Source organism: Macrobrachium nipponense, chromosome 8, assembly GCF_015104395.2.
Source record: "Macrobrachium nipponense isolate FS-2020 chromosome 8, ASM1510439v2, whole genome shotgun sequence".
Taxonomy (NCBI): domain Eukaryota; kingdom Metazoa; phylum Arthropoda; class Malacostraca; order Decapoda; family Palaemonidae; genus Macrobrachium; species Macrobrachium nipponense.
This window is the reverse complement of record NC_087203.1, coordinates 98,196,409-98,224,008: the sequence shown is the minus strand read 5'-3', so window position 1 is coordinate 98,224,008 and position 27,600 is coordinate 98,196,409. Positions and strand designations below refer to the sequence as shown.

Below are 27,600 nucleotides of genomic sequence, written 5' to 3'. Positions count from 1 at the left end.
GCACTGGTGGTGGCCAGTCCTAAACTGGTAACGACTTCCCTGTCTGGAAGTAATGAATTGGCGTGGCACACTGTGCGAATTGTGCTTGCGGTATACGCAAGTCTTTTGTGATAAAAGAAAATGAAAAGACCACTCGGGCAACGACAGGTAATGGAAATTTTAGGAATGCTCAGTCCCTCGCTGAAGTACTCGGTAAATGAAATAAATAAATGCTTGCAAACTGCAATGGACACAGGCGCGTACGTATCACGCTGTGTAAATGAAAGACACAAGAGACTAAAATAATGTTAATTCTGCATGCTATAATTAATGGTAAGATGTAGTACTCTTGGCTTCGTGAATACTGTGTTCTGGTTTTCTCTCTCTCTCTCTCTCTCTCTCTCTCTCGGAGAGGGTGAAAAATGATATGTGAATGAACTCCCTTATATTTGAATTGAACTACTAATGTTAGTTTAATATGACGCAACTTGCGTTAAATGATTTACTTACGTTAACGTTTACTGAAAGAATTGCTTTTGAAAACGTTTTATGAAAAATGATAACGCGCTCGCGGTGAACGATGTTTACGTTAATGTTAGCGGCTTGCGCTTATGAAATGATTTGCGTTTCAATATGAATTTTACAAAGACGCGTTTTTACGTTTAACAATTCTTGTGATTTACTCTACTTGAGATTTACGTTAACTTTATGTAAGATTGCTAGGTCCCTGTGAACAGTGAAATGACGGTAAGGATTTTAAAACGATGTTAGCAAACAATTGTGAATGCGGTTACGTTAAGTGCGAAGTGAAATGAAACTTCGCTCAGCGAGCGAGTGAGTGAGCGATGCGAGGTGAAACATGTGAGCGAGCTGGGTAGCGCTGCTAGCGCACAGCATGTCGTTCAAAACAGCTGATTCTCTGTAAATGCGAAGGCAATTTACAAACACAAAATTCTTACTTTCTTATTCAAGACGAATTACGTTACAATTTCTTCTGGCAGGACGATAGATACTAGTACGAGATCGATATTATTTACGTTAAAACTTTGAGACTTACGTTACTTTGCTTAAATGGTTTAGATAATTCTGAAAGGGATAAAAACATGGCTGCCGCTGTGAGCGACAACGAAGGCTGGTTGAGACCGCGCAGGCGCGAAAGTGCGCTAAGCTGAATTAGCTGAGAGGTAGCGGTTACCAACACTTGGAATGAAAACTAAGTTAAAAATGGATACCCTAACATATCACAGACAAAAGAATTGTACACTTCTTTTGCCGTAACTATTAGTAAAACACTCCTAACTAGCTAGGCTTTCAAACACAGCAATAAACCCTGGCAAAGCACTTCCTAGTTTTGATCTGGTTCTTTCTGGCATCTATTCTACACACGTGCTCTGTCTCGTCCGACGAGGACAGCACAAAGTAACAGAGAATTCGCGGGGCAAATTGTTTGCTCGCCGCTAAAATAAAGCTCTGGCGCGTTCGCCGTTACAATAATAAGATTTCTGCCTACGCTCTTTTAAACACTTCTACAATAAAAATACTTAACGTACCTTAAGCTAACATAGGTTATAAATAATCATATTAATGAATGGAATACCTTACCGTGAGTCAGTGTGTCTTCTTTCCTGCAAGTGTGCTTGATTTGCCTTTTGTAAAATAATTTACAGTTTACGTTTTACAACGGATAACGCGATTTACAAGCTTTTTTTAAGCAAGCTAGGTTCATATCCTCGGCGAAGGTCGACAATGTTACGTATATAGGGCCTTGTGAGAGACTAGATACGTAAACGGAAGTAATTTAGGGATTTCAAGAGGGAATTGCTTGAACTTACCGTAAACTTTCTTTAGAGGGAAGGTCGCCAGAAAACTCAGCTCGTTACTTTAAACTATTTATTTACAAAAAGGCCCGTGCTGGCCTGGAGAAAAGTTAAATGATATTGGCCCCCACGTTGGGGCTTATAGTCTCATTCAATTCAAGCTGATTTTCGTTCACTTGGGTTAATGCACACTTGCGGCAGAGAGATGGCACGTGACTCATGGAATCTGGAAAAGAATCCCAGATTAAACGAGATAAAAGGAAAAATGACTTCTTGCTTTGATTAAGGCTGATTAATTCTCTAACATTGGGGAAGGTAAACTCGAATGGTTCACTGAGGTATGCACGAAACTTGGTCTCTAACAAGTCACAAAGGGGAGCATGTGGCCCGATGAGGACAAAGGCTTTGATGTAGAAGGGGTAAAAATGAGAAGTGAAAATGAATTTAGCAAGAGTCGTATGGTAGTAAAAGTGCTGGGTTGAAGTTTACACTTTCAGACGTACCTTTATGCAATATTCTGTGTATCCTTGTAGAAGAATGCGGCCTGACCTCTGTTCAGGTCTTGGGTTCGTGTCCACCAGCACGACGTGGGTAGGCCTAATTTTGGGAGGCTGGCAATTTGACCTCTGTCCGAGATCACGTCTCGCAGCCGACTGAGAGCGATCCGGCTTGTTTTCGAATCACGGGGGCTTCCAAAACCGCCTCGAGCATTGCCTGAAAGGTGGTAAACACAACGCCAGCAAATTGGGAAAGAAAATAGGTCTTATTGTAGAGGTCCCTAAAATCCATCTCGAAGCCTAGCTACTCTTGTGACTTGTCTCTCTTACCCTAAGCTTCCGTCAGACCGGAAATATCATTCCTACGACATACCCCCTCTCCCAACAACAGTCGCTTCAGAAGGCATGGCTGCTACTTTTATAATGAAATATAACTAAAACTCTGCTGGGAAGGCGAGGCGTTCTATAGACGTAGCAATATATATATATATATATATATAATATATATACTATATACATATATTAAATATATATAAGAATATCATCTCTGTGACATTACACACACACTCACGTGGGTATATATATGTACTTATATTTGTATAATTATTTATTTATATATACATATACATAGCTGTGGAGAAAGAGGAACGACTTCCATGTACTATTGTATGGTATGCTATCAAGGGTAGGTTTCCTTTCTAATATTAAATATTTACCTCCAACAAGGAGGATGCATTTGATTCAGTTCGTTTGTTTTCCTGTCTGGTGTCAGTATTACGCAAAATGTTGTGCGGATATTTAACGTAGGTGGACTTCGTCCTTTATGTGGATAGAGGGAGGCTCTATGTATGGTGTTCGTCTTTTACGTGGATAGAGGGAGGCTCTTTGTATGGTGTTCGTCTTTTACGTGGATAGAGGGAGGCTCTTTGTATGGTAGTTGGTCTTTTACTGGATAGAGGGAGGCTGTGTTCGTTCGTCTTTTACGTGGATAGAGGGAGGCTCTTTGTATGGTGTTCGTCTTTTACGTGGATAGAGGGAGGCTTTTTGTATGGTGTTCGTCTTTTACGTGGATAGAGGGAGGCTCTTTGTATGGTGTTCGTCTTTTACCTGGATAGAGGGGGGCTCTTTGTATGGTGTTCGTCTTTTACCTGGATAGAGGGAGGCTCTTTGTATGGTGTTCGTCTTTTACCTGGATAGAGGGGCTCTTTGTATGGTGTTCGTCTTTTACCTGGATAGAGGGGGGCTCTTTGTATGGTGTTCTTTTACCTGGATAGGGGGGGGCTTTGTAGGTGGTTGTTCGTCTTTTACCTGGATAGAGGGGGGGCTCTTTTGTATGGTGTTCGTTCTTTTACCTGGATAGAGGGGGGCTTTGATGTGTTCGTCTACCTGGATAGAGGGGGGCTCTTTGTATGGTGTTCAGCGTCTCCTGCATTTAGGTTTGCAGGAAAGGAACGTGGTGGTTGGGCTGATAAATGATGCGTAAAATTAAACCTCATTGAAGTGAAGAATGGAGAGAGAGAGAGAGAGAGAGAGAGAGAGAGAAATCAGAAGTTCAGAGGGTTTCAGAAAATTGGCCAAATTAGTTGTGTTTGTGTGCGTTTGTATGTGATGTCAAGAGATAATGTTTATTCCCATGTATAAATAAGTATGAGATCAACTCCCTGTATTTTAATAATTTACTTACAGTTCCATCTATATGTTAATTTGTTCTGTCCTTTCATCTGACTGATCTCCTTATTCTGTATTTCCTAATATTCTCTTACTTCTTTCACATGAACACCATATTCTTTGGAGTCTTGAATTAATTCAGGTCAGTGGCCTTGGTGAGCTTGTTCCATATGATTAAAATTCATCTTTCGATTAATAACAATAATAATAATAATAATAATAATAATAATAATAATAATAGAAACGGCACACATAGTTAGAAAAGTGATGGACTCCTAAGGAGGCAGGATGCAACCCGGAACCCCACACTATAAATACCACCCAGTCGAATTGGAGGACTGTGATAGAGCAAAAAAAAAAAAAAAAAAAAAAAAAAAAAAAAAAAAAATATAATAATAATCCCTCCCTCCTTTCTTTCGCGTTATGTATAGTCTGTCGCATAGAGGACTGCGTCAACATCGAGAACAGAGCACTGGGGCAAAATATGAAAACCAGTGAAGACGAATGGCTCAAGAGTGCATGGGAAGAAGTACTGATAAAAGTAGGCGAAGACCCAGAAATATACAGACAGGAGAATGACAAGCAAAACAGAGGAATGGCCAGCTATGACACATGGCAATGGCTACAGAGGGGAGAGCTCAAGAAGGAAACTGAAGGAATGATAACAGCGGCACAAGATCAGGCCCTAAGAACCAGATATGTTCAAAGAACGATAGATGGAAATAACATCTCTCCCATATTTAGGAAGTGCAATACGAAAAATGAAACCATAAACCACATAGCAAGCGAATGTCCGACACTTGCACAGAAACAGTACAAAAAGAGGCATGATTCAGTGGCAAAAGCCCTCCACTGGAGCCTGTGCAAGAAACACCAACTACCTTGCAGTATGCAGTAATAAGTGGTACGAGCACCAACCTGAAGGCTTGATAGAAAACGATCAGGCAAAGATCCTCTGGGACTATGGTATCAGAACAGATAAGGTGATACGTACAAATAGACCAGACGTGACGTTGATTGACAAAATCAAGAAGAAAGTATCACTCTTTGATGTTGCAATACCATGGGACACCAGAGTTGAAGAGAAAGAAAGGGAAAAATGGATAAGTATCAAGACCTGAAAATAGAAATAAGAAGGAAATGGGATATGCCAGTGGAAATTGTACCCATAATCTTAGGAACACTAGGCACGATCCCAAGATCCCTGAAAAGGAATCTGGAAAAACTAGAGGCTGAAGTAGCTCCAGGACTCATGCAGAAGAGTGTGTGTGATCCTAGAAACGGCGCACATAGTAAGAAAAGTGATGGACTCCTAGGAGGCAGGATGCAACCCGGAACCCCACACTATAAATACCACCCAGTTGAATTGGAGGACAGTGATAAACAACAACAACAAAATAAATAATAATAATAGCTTTTGTTAAAATGGTTGCTGCTTCAGCACTATTAATCTTGTAAAGAGTCTTCTCTGTTTTTCTGATGACAGCTTTTTCTCTGTTGCTTAGACTATTAATCTTCACAAGATTAATAGTGCTGAAGCAGCAACTATCTTTAACAAAACCTGCTTAAGAGAGGGTCTCCTTCCGAAATAGTAATAATAATAATGGGCACAATTTTCCGTGTCGAAAATGATGACGATGGTTGCAGGTCTACAATAATTCGCATGTGAGTATAAGGTCTTTATTGGGTAATAAAACCTTTCGAACAAGTGTACTAGGTTCATCTGACTGAAGATGAACCTAGTACAAGGTTCGAAAGCTTTTATTATCCATTAAAGACCTTATGCTCACATGCGATATTATTGTGGACCTGCAACCAATAATAATAATAATAATACAGAATCCCTTGGCATGGATGGTTGGGAAAAGCTTTATTGTAATTTAATTTGTTCATTCAAGAGATGTTAGAATTTAGTTTTTGGGTTTAAAATCGGCCTTGTAAATCAATGTTCAAAAGTCAATCGATATAAGATTGAGAAAAATGAATTTAAGTGACTATTTGAAAAAACTGTAAAATACGGGAATCAGCTATTTCTTGTAGCGCAATCACCACAATGTCAGTTTTTATTTATTTCATTTTCATATGATCCATGTTTCACCATCTCATGGAGTCGGGTATTGAGGATCTTTTTATTAACTCTTTTCTATCTGTTTGTGAATATCAGTTATTAAATGTAAAATAAAAAAATAAAATATTGAGCCGAAGTTTCTTCGGCTCAGTCGAGTTCTCTGTACAGCGCATAGTGCTGTATAAAACTCTCAGCCACGGTCCTTAAAACTCTCATATGGCCGTGGTGGCCTCTGCTGTAGCACTGCCAGGCACACGATCATGGATAACTTTATTCTTAAATAAGATAAAAACTAATGAGGCTAGAGGGCGGTAATTTGGTATGTTTGATGATTAGAGGGTGAATGATCAACATACCAATTTGCAGCCCTCTAGCCTCGGTCGTTTTTTAAAATCTGAGGGCGGACAGGAAAAGTGCGGACGGCCAGACAAAGCCATCTCAATAGTTTTCTTTTACCGAATACTAAAAATCGGACATTTGGGCTCGTTTCATTGTAGAGGGCTTAACTCCTCTCAGGCAATGTTTACATCTACGACATTTTTAAAGAGACAGGTTAAACAACTTTCCTATTGTTCATTGACTATAGTTGACGAACAAGCTTGGCAGCGAAGTTTATTGAATAAATGTTCAAGCATACATTTCTTGAACACTGTTTACGCTGTTTATAGTAAATAATTGATTTTGAATTTCTTGAACGCTATTTACAGTGCTCATAGTAAATAATTATGTAGATTTTAGCTATGAAATCACGGGACCATAAATTTTTAGAAAATTATGTATACCACTATATTTATTATATACAATAACAGTGAAATTTGCAAGCAAATGCATCTTGTTTTCTTGAAATTGTGTCATTCTTCTCTCCCTGAATGTTCTGGTAACATCCCGATCTTGCGTACGCGGAACCAACAATGATACACGTGAGGAATAAAGTTTGATTAGCGTGACTTCACACTTCTTGCAGTCTCCGTCATTCTGCACGGATTCTTCCTTTAAAAGAAGTTATATGTGTGTATATATATAATAATATATATGTATGTATGATGTGTACACACACACACACACACACACACACACACACACACACACATATATATATATATATATATATATATATATATATATATATATATAATATATATATATATATATATATATATATATATATATATATATATATATATGACTTCAACTCTTGTGGACTTATTCACTAAAATCATGTATTGGCAAATAGAAGAGTTGAAGTCATATATTTATATATATATATATATATATATATATATATATATATATATATGTGTGTGTGTGTGTGTGTGTGTGTGTGTGTGTGTGTCGGTGTGTATGTGATTCCCAATACGCTTGTGCTTCTATTTGCCAATACATGATCTTAGTGAATAAGTCCACAAGAGTTGAAGTCATGTTCTAACTGACTCCTTTCTTTACCATGGCAAAATATGCAATATTTCGTATATTACATGCATACACACGCGGATATAAATATATATATTATGATATATATATATATATATATATATATATTATATATATATATATATATATATATATATATATATATATATATATATATATATATATATGAAATTGTAATAGCCACAATGCCCTCTTAACTTCTCAGATTCTTTACTCATTTTTTGGATACGCTTGTCACTACAAAGCCTTGAACTCCAAGTTCAAAGAAATTTTCTTTTTCAAGAAATCATGATGTCCGTTAGATGGAAACGAACTCGCAATACAATAATCACGACCACGAGGTGACATTCCCGTCAGGTCGGCAACGTTTCCATCTACCGGACATCATGATTTCTAAAATAAAAAAAAAAAAAAAAAAAAACCGAAGTTGTAGCTCAAGGCTTTGGAGTGACAAGCGTATCCAAAAAGGAGCAAAGAATTCGAGAAGTTAAGAGGGCATTGTGGCTATTACAAATTCTATATGATACTAGATATATATAATATTATATATATATATATATATATATATATATATATATATATATATATACATATATATATATATATATATATATATATATATATATATATATAATTATATAATTATATATATACACAGTATGTGTTTATATATGCATATATATGTACGTATATATATATATATATATATTATATATATATATATATATATATGTGTGTGTGTGTGTGTGTGTGTGTGAGTGTGTGTGTGTGTGTGTAATAAAAGAAATTGTCTATTTTCCCAAGATAAGGAAAGTATCAGTTAGACCATGACTTCAACTTTTGTGGACTTATTCATTAAGATTATGTATTGGTAAATAAAGGCACAAGCGTATTGGGAATCAGTATTGAAATTGCAAATTAATAATAATCTTATCGTCCTGCTGAATATTTCCCATCGTTTAAACCACACTTGGGCGCAAAATTTACCATAGTTATCTTCACATCTCTGCAAATTTCGCCCCCAAAAAATATTCTATCGTCCGTCTTCAGTTTATTGCTCGAGAGGCATTTTGTTTTGAGGAGAAAGGGTCCTTCAACCACCCTTTATCATGTTGGGTTCATCACTCTCGTAAACCTTCTTAGTTCTCCTGCGGAATATTTCCAAGTTTTCGTACGTTAAATGTTGCACCACTGGGATTTACCAATTTCCCACCATACTCAGAAGATGATTGTAGCATTTAGGTCCAAATGGTCGCAAAGCACAATAATGGAGTTGGAGAAAAAGACTGATAATACAATTTTACAAAGAACCAAACTTTTGAGAGAGTATTGGCCCAATTCCTCAATTATGTTTTTGTAACATTTTCTTTTATATACGAACATTTCAAAGTATCCACAAGGCTGATTGAAGAAGACTTCAATTCTGTCCGGTTTAAAGCAGTTTAAAGCAGGAACAAACTGCTTGATGCTTGCAAGATCCAGAGAAGTAGCCCTTCGGGTAAGGAGACATTCTCGAATCACCCAAGGTTTATGGCTTCTCTTCTTGATCTGCATGATGGCACTGAAGGATAATAAAAGTAAGGACAAAAACAATATGGAGTTTTAAGGTAAAGTTGGAGAACATTTTTATAATTGAGAAGTTTCCGCAACTTAACTTTGAAGTTGCAAAGCTAACAACTTCTTTATCAGAAATGCTGCAGGTTCCCTTATATCCTTTCATTTGCAAGGAATTAATTGTTGAAGTATAGCTGATGAATAAATTGTATTTGCTTTTTATCAGATTAATCCTAATGTGGATATTCATGTTTTTAACGTAACTTCATAACAAATACGGTTTATGGTGAGGTCAGTTTCCCCTGTACAAACATTATATACAGCTTGTATTGATTGTACTGGTGAGGAGGATGATGAGAACAGTGAATGAAGTATGAATAGTAAAAAGGCAAAACAATTTAGTATGAACAACTATTGTACGTGCCGTGAATACATCCGTATTGACGTCCAAGGCGAGGCTATGGTGTGTTTCCGGGAAGTGTTTTGAGTAGGACTTTGTGTCCTAAATGAGGCTAGGTTGTTTTGTTGTTGTGCTTGCAATAGGGCACAGCATCCTTGATTAGGTTAGGGTGTAGTTTAAGGTTGCTACCCGAGTCTAGAGGAATTTAGTCAGGTAATTCTTGTTGCACTCTTGGATTAACTATAGGATGCACTGGTCAGGTTACCTTAAGTTACAGTGTCTTAGGCTTTGACAAATTATGACGTAATCACTAAGTACGTGATTTTCTTCCTTTCTGTTTGTAATCCGAGCATTTTAGCTACCTTTTCAATGGGTAAATCATGGAGCTCTTTTGGCTCAAATGATAACTAGGGGTTTCAGACGTAACTTGAGGTTCAAAGTCGAGCGAATCGCCAAAAAATGAGAGAAACGAAAATAAGAAATCACTAAAGCCTTGCAGTTATCTTGGCAGATCAGTTGCGACAAGGAAAATGCTCCAAAAACAAATAGAAGCTGTGCGCACGAGAGAGGAAGAGAGAGAGAGAGAGAGAGAGAGAGAGAGAGAGAGAGAGGGAGAGGTACTCTTACATTTCGTGAAACCGCAGCTTGAACCAAAAGTATGGACGTCACAGTGAATCATGAGAAATCGTGTCCGTCCCGTGGAAGGAAAATTAAGATTCTATGGTGTGCGTAACCACTAGTTACGCACACCATAGAATCGTTTAGCCTTGAATATTCTTTTTTTTTTTATCCATTTTGAGCTGCCACCTTGTTTGGTGACACTAGTGTATAGAAATACGTACACACACACACACACACACACACACACACATATATATATATAATATATATATATATATATATATATATATATATATATATATATATATATATAAATATATATATATATATATATATATATATATATATATATATATATATATATATATATATATATATATATATCTAATAAAAGGAGCCCATAAAAACACCAAATATAGAGAAAAAAAGTACTATATTTCAGAGACTGCTGCCTCCCTCTTCAGGTAGATAAATGAGAAAAGTTTACAGAAAAGGTGGTATTTATACCAAGAGGTCCATCCACAAACAAGCCAATTTAAGCCACCCCCGCTGATAATCTTCCTTTAATCTTCTTAATTGTTGGTTGAATGAAAACGTTGTCGATCGTATCTGAAATCCATGCTCCTTTTGAGATGTTCATTACCTGCCTCTCTTTTATTAAGGCCGATTCCATCATTTGACTCTTGTACCGACAGTTGCTGCTATAAATTACACGTGACAAATTCCAGTTTATACTATGGTTATGTTCATTTATATGGTTGAAAATAGCCGAGTTCTGTTGTCCATACCTAACTGACCGTTTGTGTTGTATTAATCTCTGGGGAAGGGATTTACCTGTAAATCCGATGTAAGATTGGTCACAGTCCTGGCATGGGATTTCGTATACCCCAGAGTCCTTTGGAGATGTCTTTTGTTGGACGTTAATCAGGGATTTGGCTAAGGTGTTTGGGTAAGTAAATACAAAAGGGTTCGATTTTCCGAGGGGGTTGGTTACTCTCTTAATCGTGTCCAGGTGGGGAATTATTATTTCATTGTTGGATGTATCTCTGGTCTTGTCTTTAGGGGGTCAGTAGAAAATTACGTTTGCTTTGTGAATTGCTTTCTCAATTATATGGTCAGGATATTTTAAAGAAGAAAGTTGCTTGCGAATTAGTTCAAATTCTTTTTCCAGGAATTCTGGGGAACAAATTCGTAAGGCTCTTTACTTACCCAAACACCTTAGCCAAATCCCTGATTAACGTCCAACAAAAGACATCTCCAAAGGACTCTGGGGTATACGAAATCCCATGCCAGGACTGTGACCAATCTTACATCGGATTTACAGGTAAATCCCTTCCCCAGAGATTAATACAACACAAATGGTCAGTTAGGTATGGACAACAGAACTCGGCTATTTTCAACCATATAAATGAACATAACCATAGTATAAACTGGAATTTGTCACGTGTAATTTATAGCAGCAACTGTCGGTACAAGAGTCAAATGATGGAATCGGCCTTAATAAAAGAGAGGCAGGTAATGAACATCTCAAAAGGAGCATGGATTTCAGATACGATCGACAACGTTTTCATTCAACCAACACTTAAGAAGATTAAAGGAAGATTATCAGCGGGGGTGACTTAAATTGGCTTGTTTGTGGATGGACCTCTTGGTATAAATACCACCTTTTCTGTAAACTTTTCTCATTTATCTACCTGAAGAGGGAGACAGCAGTCTCTGAAATATAGTACTTTTTTTCTCTATATTTTGGTGTTTTTATGGCTCCTTTTATTAGATGGAATTCTGTTGTTACAGAACATTTTTACCAGTCATATATATTTTATATCTATATATATATATATATATATATATATATATATATATATATATATATATAGAGAGAGAGAGAGAGAGAGAGAGAGAGAGAGAGAGAGAGAGAGAGAGAGTGTGGATGTATTTATAAATTGCTTGTCATGCTTTTGTATAAATTCATGCATCAAGCATCCCTTCCGTGCATGTTTTAATGTTCCCTGTACTAAACAGCGTGCAATCAAACCCACCGGACTAACGTGAACACATGGAATTGGAAAATAGATTTAACATGTTTCTTTCCAGTAGACCAATGTTGTTTGTCAGATTGTTCTGAGATGGAGAAACAGAATGACTGTGGTAAAGATAATTTTGAAAAAGATTGGTATAGGTGATTAGTCACTAATATAGAGAGATAGTGAAAAGATTATTAGTGTTGATCTATAACAAGAACCGAGGAAAACGAAGAAAAGAGATTTTGAGACTTTGAAGTAAATATTAGTGAAACGTTAATAACAATAACATATCTGTAAAGATCAAAGCCCTTCAGTTGTTCAGCGAATTGTTAGAAAGCATAAATAAATAGAAGAGCCCTCGAGGCTAAGTAAATTTGGTAAATCAGGCAAGCATAAAGAAAGTCCCGACTTCAGATTCAGTCAAAGGATTGAAAAAAACATATCATTTGCTATTCACTGTGTTTTTCAGACCCTGTATTGCAGAAGACTACAATTCCTGCGTTCATGGGTAATTATTATTATTATTATTATTATTATTATTATTATTATTATTATTATTATTATTATTATTATTATTATTATTATTATTATTATTATATTATTATAAATTGTTTAACCAGTCCACCGAGTTAACATAAGGTTCATAGTGCTGCTGGCCTCAAAGGTTTTTAAGTTCTGTATCCTTAAAAGCAAAGTTTAATCACTGTCAAATACAAGGATTATTTGCGGGTGCTAGTGTATATATATATATATATATATATATATATATATATATATATATACATACACGTATATATATACATATATATAAGTGTGTGCGTGTCGGTGTATGCACATATTTATCATAGCTAAAAAGAATACAAACCTAGACCAAGTCCTTTATTTTTCCTTGTTGTTTTGAGAGATATAAATCGAGTTCCATAGTGATTTTATATGTACTCTCCTCTCTCTATCTCTCTCTGCTCTATATATAATACATATATATATATATATAATATATATTATATAATATATAAAGGTATAAGCAGAAGGAAAATAAAACGACGGAGTTTCTGCAAGATCTTTCGACTCAACGTCCTTTACTCAGCAGAGTTTTGTGGTTTATACCTTTATATATGGATTTATCACGTTCCAAACTTTCGTGATTCGGTATATATATATATATATATATATATATATATATATATATATATATATATATATATATATATATAGTATATATATATATATATAATAGATATATATATTTTCTTTCATTAATATTTTCAGAGGTATAACAACACATAACAGATATAGAAATAACAGATAGCCTATAAAATTAGCCTTCGTATTTCTATTCGTATACTTCATTTGGTGAACTAGGAGGGCGAACTAGTACAAATCATTATTGTTGCTTTGTCGCTTCTCCCCTTCATTCCATGCATATTGCTGCTAGTGAACGCACTATAACTGGTTCACTTAACGTAGATTCTTGAATGACCCCTATGCCTACGAGACGTTAGTTTGGCGGCCGCTGATTGGCTGGGAGCTGCCTACCTCCCGGTACCAGCCAATCAGCGGCCGTCAAACAAACGTCTCGTAAGCTTAGGGCTCATCCAGGAATCTGCCTTAAGTGAACCAGCTATAGCTGTACTCATAAAACTTTTGAGAATTTCATGACGTGTTTTCGCTTACACGGGGAGTAAGCCTACAAGCTACTTTGTTGTTATTGTTGTTGTTCTTCTTCTTGTTAGGGGATGAGAAATGTGTGTGGAAGAGCCTCAAAAGTCTGAAATAGGTGTTTCAGGTTGAGTTAAAGATACAGGTATTTTAGGGTATGAATTTATGATTTATTTATTTATTAAAATGAAGATTTAAAAAAAATAGATAATGTGCATGGTAAACAGTACATAAAAATTATTTCTAATGAAATATAGCATATTCATTTTAATTTTCGTTGGTGAAACCAGGCTCAATTTGACTGTAGATTGTAGCACGTTTTAATTTACGTTAAAAATTAGGAACATAATGTTTACAACTTATGTGTGAGGGGAAAATCTTGAACGCTTCCCGTGTAAGCTGGAAGTCGGATCACGCCTTGTTCAAACTAAAAAGTTTGAGCACCAACGGAAAATCCTGTATCACTCGAGATACGCCACGGCCAACTATAGATGGCCGTGGATACGCACGTGGCAGGCACGCCATTGAAACGAGCTATTTTCGGACGATGGTCGAATGACTCCGAACAGAGAGCAAGAGATTAGGACGAACAGAGGACCCTGGTTCTTTGACTTCGTGTTTCCAGAAAGGATGCGCGCCCAGAGTTCAAATAGGTTCCTGGTAGGATGAATCAGGACCCTGGGATGAATGGCGTGTCGATTGACAAGAGTCCAAAGAGTTCGGAAGCTGTGTGGATATTCTGCGAAGGGAAGGCGCCTCAGTGGCGTGATCGGTATGGTCTTGGCCTGCCACCTCGGTGGCCCCGAGTTCGATTCTCGGGCATTCCATTGAAGTGTGAGAGATGTGTATTTCTGGTGACAGAAGTTCACTCTCGACGTGGTTCGGAAGTCACGTAAAGCCGTTGGTCCCGTTGCTGAGTAACCACTGGTTCCATGCAACGTAAAAACACCATACAAACAAACAAACAAACTGAGAAGGGAAGAATTCCGAGAATCCGTAAGATCTGGACAAATCGCACATACTGATTGACTTAATTACGAGTAGAATATGATTAATATATGTCTCTTAGTTCTACCGCGCTCAGAGATGCAATGAGTCCCGTAAATAAAAGGGTTGCCTGCGTAGTTAATGAATTAGTCATAGGCTACATATACATATGTGTGTGTTGTGTATTATTCAATGGAACATGCAGAAAATCTTTATTTTTATTATTGCTTCAATTCTTTGTTTAATTCTTTGTTTAAAAAAGGAGCTGTTTGGTTGTTGAGCATTTCATTGTACTTTCAAGTTTTCCATCTAGCATAAATTCTTTGAAACCACTAGTTAACAGTCCCAATCATACAAATGAAATTGTAATGTGTAATTGCTGTACACCTACAGACATATAAAAAGCTTTGAAACTGAATATAAAACCCATCAAGTATCATCGTTACCATGCGGCTGTATTACTCTACCATGCATATAAATGATATCAGGGAATCCATTCAGTAAATAAAGAAAAATTAAAAGAACTAGCGGCAGTCGAGAGAACGCATTCAGTTTGTCATCATCGGATTTCTTTCTAAACTGAGTACTATCACTATTCCTTGAAAAAAGTAACTTCGATAAAGAAACGTCTGTGGTATAAGTCATGATTCCATTTAAAGCGACTATTTTTCCTTTAAAAAAAAACTGAGACGTAAGTTGTCGTCCACCAGTAATCCCTCATCTTCAACGAAAACTCATGGCCGAAAAAATTGCTTCACAGTGCATACTGATTGCCATCTTCATGCGATGTGGCTATGGGAGACCATTGTAAAATCCCGGCGAGGTACTTTTGTTTTGTTACGTAAAAGAAAAAATTCCTTGGTGACGCGTGAAGGTGATTTTCAAGTTCGGACGCCTTGAGAATTTCTCGGAAAGTACTCTCGGAAACAAAGACTTGCGGAAGCGACCGGATATTCTCCTTAGAATTAACAGTCATCGTGCTTATGGCTCCTGGAATCTCACGGATCATAGTTTGGTAACAGTTGCGATTGAGGGGCCTTCCGCCATTTTTAGGCAATACGTGCATTCTTCATAATCATCATTACTTAAGGTTCTTTGTAGCGTTCCATCGGCTCCTATCTGCAACCTCTATTATTCCTTTTACTGTACCTCCGTTCATACTCTAATTTTTTCCATCTTCTTTGTGCAACTGCGAGGTTTTCCTCTTGTTACTCCTTTCCAAACTGGCCAGCCTCTGAAAAATTTTGATGCTCGTGTTTGATGGCAACTAACTTGGTGGTCTTTGGGGGGATATTTTCTTCCTAACAACTATGATGATGGTAACTGTATTCTTTATAATGCTCATCGAATATTTTCATGTCAAGTTACGTCTGGCTTCTCAGTTCTCATGGCTTTGCTTACTGAATACAGAGGTACTGGTAACAGAAGATAGTCTCTCCTTAAAACATGGATGAGGGTTATTACGTACATTCTTATTGAAGTTCTGTCGATGAAAGTTCTTTTTAATGTAAGTCGTGGCTCTGGCACTTGTTTGAAGAAGCATAACTTCGTCCAGTTGATTCGTTAGTTTTATGTTGTTTGTTGTATCCTTCAGCTTTTGAGTTTTCTGTAAAAGCTAAAAAGATGCCTTTGTCAGTCCGTCCGCCCCCAGATCTTAAAAACCACTGAGGCCAAAGGGCTGCAAATTGGTATGTTGATCATCCACCTAGCAATCATCAAGTATACCAAATTGCAGCCCTCTAGCCTTCGTAGTTTTTATTTTATTTAAGGTTAAAGTTAGTCAATCGTACGTCTGGCAGCGCTGTAGGTACCAAGATTGCAGACCACCTAGGGGCCATGGTTGAAAGTTTCGTAGGCCGCGGCTTTGAGTTCATGTATGGCAATTATTTTACTTGTTTTATTTGTTTACCATCGTCGCCTCCAACGCTCTGTGGCGCAAAGGATTTCTGTGAAATTCTGAGACTCCTGTCAGTCGCTGCCCATCTCCAGCCTCCCTTCTCATAATTCTCATCCAAGGTCGTGTGTGTCTTCCAACCCTCCCCCTATCCCCTACGGAATTGAGGCCGAAGGCCAAGCGCTGGGATCTATGAGGTTATTCTGCGCTGAAACGGAAATTGACAGTAAAAGGCTTTAAAGGTGTAACACGAGAAAAACCTCTCTCCTACACTATGAATAAATTGTTAGGAGACTGTGCAAAGTAAGATGGAAGAAAGAAATATGAAATAAGGTACAGTAAAAGGAACTACAGGGGTTGTAGCTAGTGGCCGAAGGAACGCTGCAGAGAACCTTAGGTAATGCCTACAGTGCACGGCTATCTCCAGCACCCTTTCTTCATTATCTATATATTGCACTTCCGTAATTATCCATATGGCAGCATGTCTAACTCTGTCCTACCTTGTGTTTCCTTATATTCATCTGGGAGCTTTATTCTCAAATCGACGAAATCTTTGCGGCATAGTTTTTGTCATGTTATTTTTACTACAGTAAACATTTATATTTGCGTGAAAGTATGGAATATGTGAACAACATTTGTGATATTCTTGTAAGAAGACTATAGCCAACTTTTCTTATTATCTGATTGGCTTGTTTGTTTAAGTACCGTGTACAAACTTTTACGAACCAAACTTAAGCATTTTTATGTAACCTGAGACTTCGGATTCGCCCTAAGACACCACACTTCCTCCCCCCCACCCCAAACTGTCTTACTTAATCAGGCGCTAATGCAAGTGTGTGTGTGGGGGGGGGGGGGGCGTTGAGAGTGGGGATTACTGTTATGTGCCCCACTATCCCCCCTAAGTGTTGCAACCCCGGTTTTATTATAATAATAAATCACCCAAATCTGTGATCACGACGATCAGCCTGTTCTGCACGAACGCACAGCAATTGCGGCGTCATGAATTCAAGTCAGGTAACTCAGTGATTATAGTCAAAGTCGTACTACATTTTGTTTCGTTCCTGCGCTCCTCGGTGTCGACGATCATTGCTATTGTGACTATAGTGTGTTTGGAAAGTAGCCTAATGATAGCATCCAGCGTTTGCGATCAGGAAGCTGTATACCGTTAATTCAAATATTCAGGAATTTCTGCAAAAAATAAAAACGGAACATAAAACTCCTAATGCTATGTGAAGAAAAATAAAATCAGTGAGCACACAACGAAAAATAAAACACCTAATGCTTTATGAAAAATAACCATAACATTCCACGTACAATAAAATAAATTATAAACAAGACAGACCATATTTTGTTTTTAAATGTTAGAGAACACGTTTAGTACTCTGCAAAAATCTCCTAGAACCTGGAAAACCCAAAGATGCAGTAAGATCGAAGGTATTCGATACTTCTTCCGGGATCATGAATGAAGAAGGGAATTTTAAAATTATATCTGTGGAAATTCGACAACCAGTTGGCGTGAACCATAAAGGAATCGGCCCAAAACTAGACAGGATTTTGATAATAAATTTTGATATTGTCAATTACGAATGAATAAGGCACGAGAAACCCCCAGAAAATAAGTTTTATGATCTTATAAAATAGTAAGCTTGTGTGCAGTTCTGATATTTTTCCTGTACGCGAAGTAGGACCAAGTATAATACGTCCAGTCATCTTTAGAATTTAAACTGAGAGAGAGAGAGAGAGAGAGAGAGAGAGAAGAGGAAGAGAGCACGACGGAGATGAGAGAGAGAGAGAGAGAGAGAGAGAGAGAGAGAGATTCAAGTTCTGATTATCCTATTGACAGAAGGTCCGTTGAGCAAAATCCAGATTATAATGGGACAGCTTCGTAACAGTCACCTGAACATATAACTTCAAAATTCTGAGAAAACATTTTAGGATTACATTGGGGAATTCTAAGTCTTACGTAAAGTAGGTATATGACGAGCGTTTCTAAGACTCTGGACTCTTTGGAAGATGTGTGGTGAGGGATGGAAGAAAAACTTATCTTTAGAACATGCAAGTTTTATTTTAATTATCACTTAAGAATTTAATCGGCATCTTGTTTCATTCTCCTATTTACAATCATTCATTTGCAGGAGGGAATGCTGAAAAAGAAATGTTATAGGCGACAAAGGCATAGAGTAATCATCATAAATGTATCTTCATGGTGAAAAGATTGATAATTTTTTGCTGGCCAGTCGAGAGAGAGAGAGAGAGAGAGAGAGAGAGAGAGAGAGAGAGAGATTTAGGATTTGGGTATATAATCTTATAGCTCTTGCAACTACGTTAAAGTGCAAGTTTAAAATTATTCATATCAGAATACCATACAAATTATGTTCTTACCAGCCCCAGGTAAATCCCAAGAATTTCCATAAAAGTGATGGACTGTATAAAAGTTCTTATTGACAATTCTGCAATGACGTCAACCTCCTCCTGATGTGTGATTTGTCTTAAATTGCAGGTCATTTCTCATTTTCCAACAATGCCGTGGTTTTCACTTTGGAACAGTCTGCAATATTGTCGGCCACTAAGTTTTTACAAATGGCCTATGGATCTCTTAAGATTTAATTAACTGTTGCCTCTAAATCTTGTGAGTTTTTAAAGTAATCTTTTCATAAATTATAAGTAGCTGGAACAAATATTGGCATAGAGTGAAATAAGGATACCGTTGTTCAGTGGTGTAAGCAAGGTTTTTGGATAAGTGCAAAAGGTTGGCGCATGCTTTGACTTTGTGCTCAGCCCAGGTGGAGGAAATTCTAATATTGGAGCCAGTGTCATTCTTAGGCTTAAAGATTCAGATATAGAATAACTGACTGGAGATAGTGGGATATGATTACTGTATTAATTTGTGAATTACCTTATGTCTTAAAAAAAAAAATCCTTAGTTTGTGAGCCAATTTTTTCATCTTTATAAAGTACCTCATTACAACATTGAGAGAGGACTTAAACTTTTCCCTCTGTCAGTCGGTCCATCCATCAGCAGTGTCTGTGGTTTCGCTTGTCATCAAAGTTCCTGCATGGTTAAAGGGATTTTGTTGCAAAGATAGACAATCTCACATAGACTGAAATGAAGGGACACTGTTCATATGTCTGTCTGTCTGTCTCATCTTGCTTTCCATCTCAATTAACAGATTCAATTTCATTGAGGTTAAACTTTGTACCATCGTGTACAGATGTCACACGTACTTTGTCATTGCAGCTCTTCTCACACTGTTGAAAAGAATTTAAAACCCGTTACAGAATGCTCTGTTAGTCAGTGCCAGGACAAGGCAGGCTTAATCTATAGCAACAAGGGGGATTGTTTGTATGTCTGTCCATCAGTGTGTGTCTCACACTTTGTCTTTGCAGCTCCTCTTGCACTTTTGCGATTTTTCAGTGTATCTTGGTAAAAAGGTACACCAGCATACATAGATGTTTAAACCTGGGATGATGTTCAGAACCACAGATTATGCATATATGGTTGGATGTGTGGTATTTAAGGCAGAAGCCAAAGCACTGCATCCATTCAGTGCCATAATGCATTTTGGATCGTTACATTTTGTCTGTGGAATGAAGGCTTGGCCCAAAAGTAGCAACACTTCTTTTTATGTTCCAGATTTACTGCAGTGTAGGCATTAGGTTCAGCAATCTTACGGATTTATTTTGTCTCATGAACGTAGCTTTATTAAAGGTATTCTTGTTTGCCCCTGCCTTTTCCACTTTCTTTTCTTTTTATGTAGTCCTGGCTTTGTGACTCCTGAGTAATGAAACTACGTATAATTCAGTTTGTTGTTGATACTAGTTTGATTTGATTTTATTAGGCTGTCAAGCTAAGCACTGGGCCACTTTTGGCTTACATTGTTGATGGTGAAAGTATTCATAGGCAGAATCCCTGTCTTTTCTAGTCTATCTTTGACGGTTTTGAAAAACACTTATAACCTACTAAGTTATTTGCAGATAATGACCCAAGATGGGGGCTATGCCATCCAGGGGCACTTTACACAGCTTTTTATGACTGGGTCCAACACCGAGGGCCAAGTTCTATGGAAGTTTTTTTCCTCATTAGATATTCTATTTCAAGGAGTGGGAGAATTCCATTTGACCTCACATTTTATTTTGTCTAAGCAAATCTAAGATATTGTTTGTACAGGCGGTCCCCGGGTTACGACGGGGGTTCCGTTCTTAAGACACGTCGTAACCCGAAAATCGTTGTAAGCCGGAACGACGTTCTTGAAAACATGTCCACAGGGAAAATTTCACTACTAATTTGCAATTTTTCTTAGGGCCGTATCTCTAAAATTATCACTAATTTACTTTTTTCATGTGCAACACTGTGTATTCACAAATTACTGTATATTTTCACTAAAATACAAGAGAGAGAGAGAGAGAAATAACTCCTTAAGGTTTCAATAGATTGAAATGAATGTCTGTAGGCAACTTTTTCCCCCTCCCATAAATATATATATTTCTCCAGAGAAGAGAGAAAGAGAGGACTGTGCAATTATGTTTGTCTGTCTATCAATTCTTTTGCTGAGAGCGAGAGAGATAAAAGGAAGAAATAGAAACACCAAATGTATGACAAGTATCTTGTGGAGAGAGAGAGAGAGAGAGTTGTCCTTACAGTATTTAAAAGAGAGAAATGGAATGATTATTGTATTTAAAATACTCAGATATGAATTTTGTACTTATAGTATTATTATTGGAAAATATTAATGATAAACTTATTACATACACGTCCATGAAAATGATCTCATCTCAGTAAGAGAGAGAGAGAGAGAGAGAGATTACATAAAACCATTAAATTCGTTGACCATTGTATGGCATTGTTAAGCTCGAGTGTCACTCGAGTTGAGGTGGGGAAATTGATACAGAAAAAGACAAAGGGAAGAATTTTCTTTTGAAATTAGTTATCGTATTGTTACTACTTCTATTATTATTATTATTATTTGAAAATATAATAAACACGTGCATCCACCATAAAAATTCTCTCATCTCAGTAAGAAAGAGGAATTATCCTTACAAGTGAAATGGAAAGGTCATTTTCATCTCTTTAAAATACGACCATTATGAATTTTGTAATTAAAGTTTTATTATTATTATTATTATTATTATTATTAAATAACTGAAATTATCAATAAACATTTTACATACTAGTACCATAAAAATTCTTTCATCTCGGTAAAAGAGAGAGAGAGAGAGAGAGAGAGAGAGAGAGAGAGAGAGAGAGAGAGATTGTTTATCTCTCTCTCTTCTCTCAAAAAATACTTATAACGCTTCCAGCGAAAGAGAGGGAGGGAGTTACCACTATGACCCATTATTATCTTGTGTGGCAAAAGAGAGAGAGAGAGAGAGAGAGAGAGAGAGAGTTAACCTTAATTAAAAGTGACATGGATAGATTAGTACGTATTGTATTTCTTTAAAATACTATCACATATGAATTTTGTAATTACAGTTATTATTATTATTATTATTTGAAAGTATTAAAAACAAATAGTACAAGTACAAAAAAAATCTCGAGTCTCAGTAAATGAGAGAGAGAGAGAGAGAGAGAGAGAGAAAGAGAAAGAAAGAGAGAGAGGGGGGGGGGGAAATGTCAGGACCACGTGATTGCAACACTGCAGCTCTTCCCCCAGATTTTTCCCCTCCTGGCTGTCACAGAACTTGATATATCTGACAGTTTTAGTACCTGAATCTTGAGAAAAGGTTACTGGAAGTTACTTGAGAAGACTGGGATTTCCTTCATTCTTCCATAATTTTTTAAATATAAGCTAAAATCTTATTCTAATTCACTATGTATTTTTTCTTTAATGAATTGATATTATTGCTGTATAAATTAACATTAATATTTGAAAATAGTAAATCATTTATTTATCATACTAAAAAACATACATCTTTGTAGTATAGAGAGAGAGAGAGAGAGATTTATAGTGATTATTTTCGTTGGAAAATACAAAGAGAGAGAGAGAGAGAGAAACTGTGCTAAACTATAAAAGCATCGTAAACTCAGAGCGTCGGAAGCGTCAGCGTCGTAACCTTGGAACAAGCGTCGTAACCCAGGGCGGATTTTTCAATGAATATTTAAGAAAAAGCGTCGTAACCTCGGAACGTCGTAAGCCGGACCCGTCGTAACCCGGGGACCGCCTGTATTTGCAATTTCATTTCTAAGAAAGCCATTTTGACTTGACTGGTGAACCTTGAAATGGGACAAAGTTTAAGAAATTATACAGTAAGGTGAAAAGAGAGTATCATGAATGGATGTGAACCTTTATTTGTGTGCTGTGTACTGACCCCTTATTGAAGGTTATTACTGTCAAGATATACGTATTGCTATTATATTCATTAATGCAACCAAACTAATGACATTTTAAAAATGTAGAGCTTTGACCTTCTCTGAGGTATCAAAGTCTTTCTATATAAACAAATATTCATCAGATAGCAGCTTACAACACACAGTGCTCAAGGTTTAATGAAAACTCAAAACGATTAGCCATTTTATTTCCTTTTCTCGGTATCAATCAGGTACTTTTCAGCATTACCTGAACTAGGTCTTTTTACATATTCCAATATGATTTACCAACCATATTTCAACAGCACCCACTCAAAAATATTGGCAAATGTCATTTAGAATTGCAATATTCCTCTATGATCACCATTGTGAATCCACCCATTCTTTCATATATCGGCATTTCACTGGGGTGACATTCCCAACATCATCACATTCTTTTATCAACTGCAAGAAAAGAAAAAAAAAAATTTTACCCCTCTTCTTACAAAATAATGGCTAATAAATTTACAGCTGTGATTTATGTCATAGGTATGAGCTTTTAAAAATTCATCAATATATAGTATTCAAAATTTCATTTGCATATCATACAATGTAAAAGCCCCAAATAAGGGAGACTGCCTTAACAGAATGCTATAGCATTGTCCCTGAAGCCTGCCACAACATAAGGATTTTGTTCCATTACCAGGGTCAAGAAATCGAGATCTGTCCACTTCAATAGGAAAGTAACCAACAAGCCCTTGACAGTGTTCTTTTTCTATTCCTGGAGGATATTTGAACTGGTATCCAATACTGAAACTGCAGACTACAATAATTACTGACTTAGCCATGAATTACTAACCTTTGCATGTATTACACTATGGTTTTAAGTGTTGTTGCTAATGAAAGCAAAAGAAAATAAAAAATACTCAATATTAGCTGGTCAGCATTACAAAGTTTTGAAAGACATACTCCAACTTACCGGACAAACTCCACATGGAATGCACATGAGTGAAGGGGTAGGCAGAAAAGAGGTGACAGCACGATAAAGTTTAACACCTTCAACCCCTTCTGATGCCACTGATCTCTCAACTTTACCATCAAACACAAGTGTCTCCAAAATTGTTTCAATGTCTTCAATACTCAGCTGGACCTGAAACATGGATGTGTGCATATAAGCTTCAAGTAATTCTGCTTGGAATTTTCAAATAGGTCCTTGTAAAAATGACACATCATACAGGCATTTCCTGAGAGCACAATTATTCTTCATAAAAATTAAACCTATTAAAATATAAAAAACCTAATGAAAGTTTAACATCTCAAAATAAACCATGGCTTTACATATGCAAATTCGAAGATATGCTGCTGAACCCCATAATTTATCAACCATATAGTATATCACTAAGCACACTTCACTATCAAAGTTAAAACCCAAATTAATGACTGCTGTCCAGAACGCCACTATCTAGCATGATGAGTCTCCATTCTTTTGAAAATACAGAGCTATTGTACATAGAAGTTACATTATAAAGCATTTTCCCATAATACAGCCAAGAGAGAAATTATATTTTAGTTTAACCAGACCACTGAGCCGATTAACAGCTCTCCTAGGGCTGGCCCGAAGGATTAGATACTTTTACATGGCTAGGAACCAATTGGCCACCTAGCAATGGGACCTACAGGTTATTGTGGGATCCGAACCACATTATATTGAGAAATGAATTTCTATCACCAGAAATAAATTCCTTTGACTCCGCGTTGGCTGAGCCGAGAATTGAACTTCGGACCACCGGAATGGAAGCTGAGTGTGCAAAAACCACTTGTCCAACGAGGAACAGCCAAGAAAGAAATACTGACAAGTAGTAATATCAAACAGTGTATTTTTAAAAGAAATATTTACCATAAACATGTAAACTTAGGGCTAAATGTTTTTTTCCCTACACTTTTGTAGACTACTTTGGGCATAACTCGATTTGGAAAACTAATGATGTCTGGAATATTATGACTACCGAACTTGCATGAGACCTGCTGTTGGTAGCTCATCTGTTACAAAGTGTCACTGTAATTATACCTTCTACTTGAAAACTGGACATGTGAAGAATCCCAAAAAATTAAAGATCAAAGATTGAGAGCCGAAAGATTGCCTTTCCTTTAGTCTCCTTACGTTGCACAAATCTTGGAAATATTTACCATAGAGATATCAAGACAACAGCAAATGAAGGGAGGGCATGAGAATAAAAATACCATTGCATTTATACTGCCCATGGCAAATAAAATGTGTTTGAAATGTTCTGCCTGCAGTCTGGTTACTGTACTTCCTTTCCACTCTTCATAGATTATCATTTCAAGGAGATGCAATAAAAAGCAAAGTACCAATGTAATTCAGTTAATTTATCTCCACCAATATAATTATGCTACAAAGTTAATGACAGTTTAAAAGTTAATCATACCCTGCCAATTACCGGCACCAAAGAACTGTGAATAAATAAATTAAAATGGTAAGAACTCATCATTAAAATAAACCATGAGAAGCTAAATGTTTAAAACAAAAAAGCTTACAAATGTATAACTTTTCAATTAATAAATTAAAGAAAACAAATAAAGCATTAAAAAATACAGTATACAATTCCATAAATCTTTAGAAGAAATTGGGCAATGTTATAAATTTGGTCACTGCACTGTACAAAATAAATAAAATTGCAATGTGAATTCTTACAGTGTAAATAGTTACAATATTAATTCTAACCTTAGTAATTCCAAGTTCAGATATATGCTTCAAAACTTCCTTTGAAGCAACAAATGATGCTGTGCGAACAGCTATTGGACCACCAGTAACTTGTCTTGCACGAACTGACCTTTGCTCAAGGAACCTAAAAAAGTAAAGTATAACATTAAAAATCACTTTACCTAAAAAAGTAAAGTATAACATTAAAAATCACTTTAAGTACGTATTCTGTTTTTGAAAAAGGCTACTTTTACTTTTATTAACACCAAACCATTTTGATCACCTACCTCCAGCACTGTTGATTAAGAATATCAACAAATTCAGAATCAAAATGCTGGTCAGAGTACCATGCACCACCAGTGAGGGAACGATCAGGTTCCAAGTTATAAAGAAGGTATGTCTTCTTTTTTGGGGCCTGAAAAGAGTATTGCAGTCTCAGTAAAAGAACAAGAGAAACCTTTGTCATTCAAGTTATGTACTCCATGTATTCCATGCTAATATTTTATATTTGATTTACTCATTACAGGTAAAATGCCTACTACATTACATAACTTGAATTAACAGCCTGGTAAAATGCACAATATGACCTAAGAAAACTTGAATAAACGATCATATTAAAAATATCCTCCACATATTTATCAATGTATCCTTTAATAATTTCCATTCCTGGGAAAGGAGATCAGGAAATTAATAATGTTTTTGTTGAACAGTGCTGTAAATAAGTCTCTATGAAGGCTCCCCAAATTACAGAGGAACTTCCTCCAAGTCTGTCCCCAGAATTTCTTGCTGATCATATTTTCATATACATATAAAATACTTCTCTCTGATCGGTGTGAAGTTATTTTCATGCTAGCATACTAGCTAACCATAATTTTAAATATGAACAACTGTAATTTATTGCAGTAAAAAAAACTACAAAATCGAAGATCATAGGCTTAGCACACTATCTCACTAACATAAAGCAAGCATCTTGTAACACCCTACAAAAGTTTCTTTCTTATGGAAAAATGACACTTGTATAAAAACTTTTAATTTAACATTACTTTAATATGATGTAAGGCCATGTCATCTGACTCTCCTGGGTAGGCATACATGTGTGTTAAAGCATAACTGTTATTTCAAAAGGGTTAAGTACATTAAAGAATATAGCAGCTCTGCCAAATTTTAGTTTTGCAATTACTGGGTGTTTTTGAATAGCTCTGTAGTCCCTTAAAATTTTCAGTGCTCCCCATGAGAGTGTAACTCCTTTGAGGACGAACAATGGCTACGCTATGAAAACTTTCATATAAATTAAATGGTTTTTAATGAGCGCAAACATGAAAACTTCATAAACCACAGAATGTCTTATTAAATACATTAAACAATTTGAATGTGTCAAATAACATAACTATATTGTATATTAAATTATTTTTGACTCATTCACACAAAACTTGTGATATATTTCACATTTTACAATTAATTCATCTAGAGACTAATCAAAGAAAAACAATTAACTTACAGAAACAGGGTTGAAGCTTTTGATTAACTTCTTACTCTCTAGCTTTCTTAAAACTTTTTCAACAGTGTTCAGATGAAGATTACTTCTTGAACGTATTTCCCTGGCCCAAATACCTTGGGTTCCACATTCCTCTATAATTTTATAAACAACCTGGAAAAAAATTGAAATAGAAAATCATTACACAAATGGCCATTATTAGGCAATAAGCAGAAACAACATTGCATAAACTGAACTCAGAACTATACAAGCATCTACACAATAATCCCTTTTGCATTGTGCCTGTACAGTAATGAAATTTATATGTACCATGTATAAAATGAGGAAAAGTTTTATTTTTTCATAATTAGTGCACTGGTATTATTAAAATATCTAGACATTCACATAAAAAAAATCTAAAAGCCTATGGACTTGCAAAGCAAGCTCCCAAGCAGAGAATGTGAAAAAGGGAACAAAATTTAATTTATATAAGAAAAACAAAATAATAAGCTCGCTAAAAGT

The 27,600-nt window shown here is 36.3% G+C and overlaps 1 protein-coding gene and 1 long non-coding RNA gene across 6 annotated transcripts in view; one reads left to right on the top strand and one right to left on the bottom strand.

The window, feature by feature from the left end:
* Window positions 1–27,600, top strand: part of LOC135222923 (uncharacterized) — a 105,279-nt gene that overhangs the window by 39,752 nt on the left and 37,927 nt on the right. The window lies entirely within an intron of this gene.
* Window positions 23,097–27,600, bottom strand: part of LOC135222920 (DNA-directed RNA polymerase III subunit RPC6-like) — a 26,999-nt gene continuing 22,495 nt past the window's right edge. For 4 of the 5 annotated variants that reach the window (XM_064261352.1, XM_064261350.1, XM_064261348.1 and 1 more), the window contains exons 5-9: window positions 27,103–27,252; window positions 25,892–26,019; window positions 25,626–25,749; window positions 23,862–24,032; window positions 23,097–23,347 (exon numbers count right to left, since the gene is read on the bottom strand). In XM_064261352.1, coding sequence (XP_064117422.1) covers window positions 23,264–23,347; window positions 23,862–24,032; window positions 25,626–25,749; window positions 25,892–26,019; window positions 27,103–27,252 — 657 coding nt within the window. In that variant the 3' untranslated portion in view covers window positions 23,097–23,263. Of the gene's footprint in view, window positions 23,348–23,585; window positions 23,699–23,861; window positions 24,033–25,625; window positions 25,750–25,891; window positions 26,020–27,102; window positions 27,253–27,600 lie in introns of all 5 variants that reach the window. The other variant, XM_064261349.1, reaches the window with a different exon arrangement.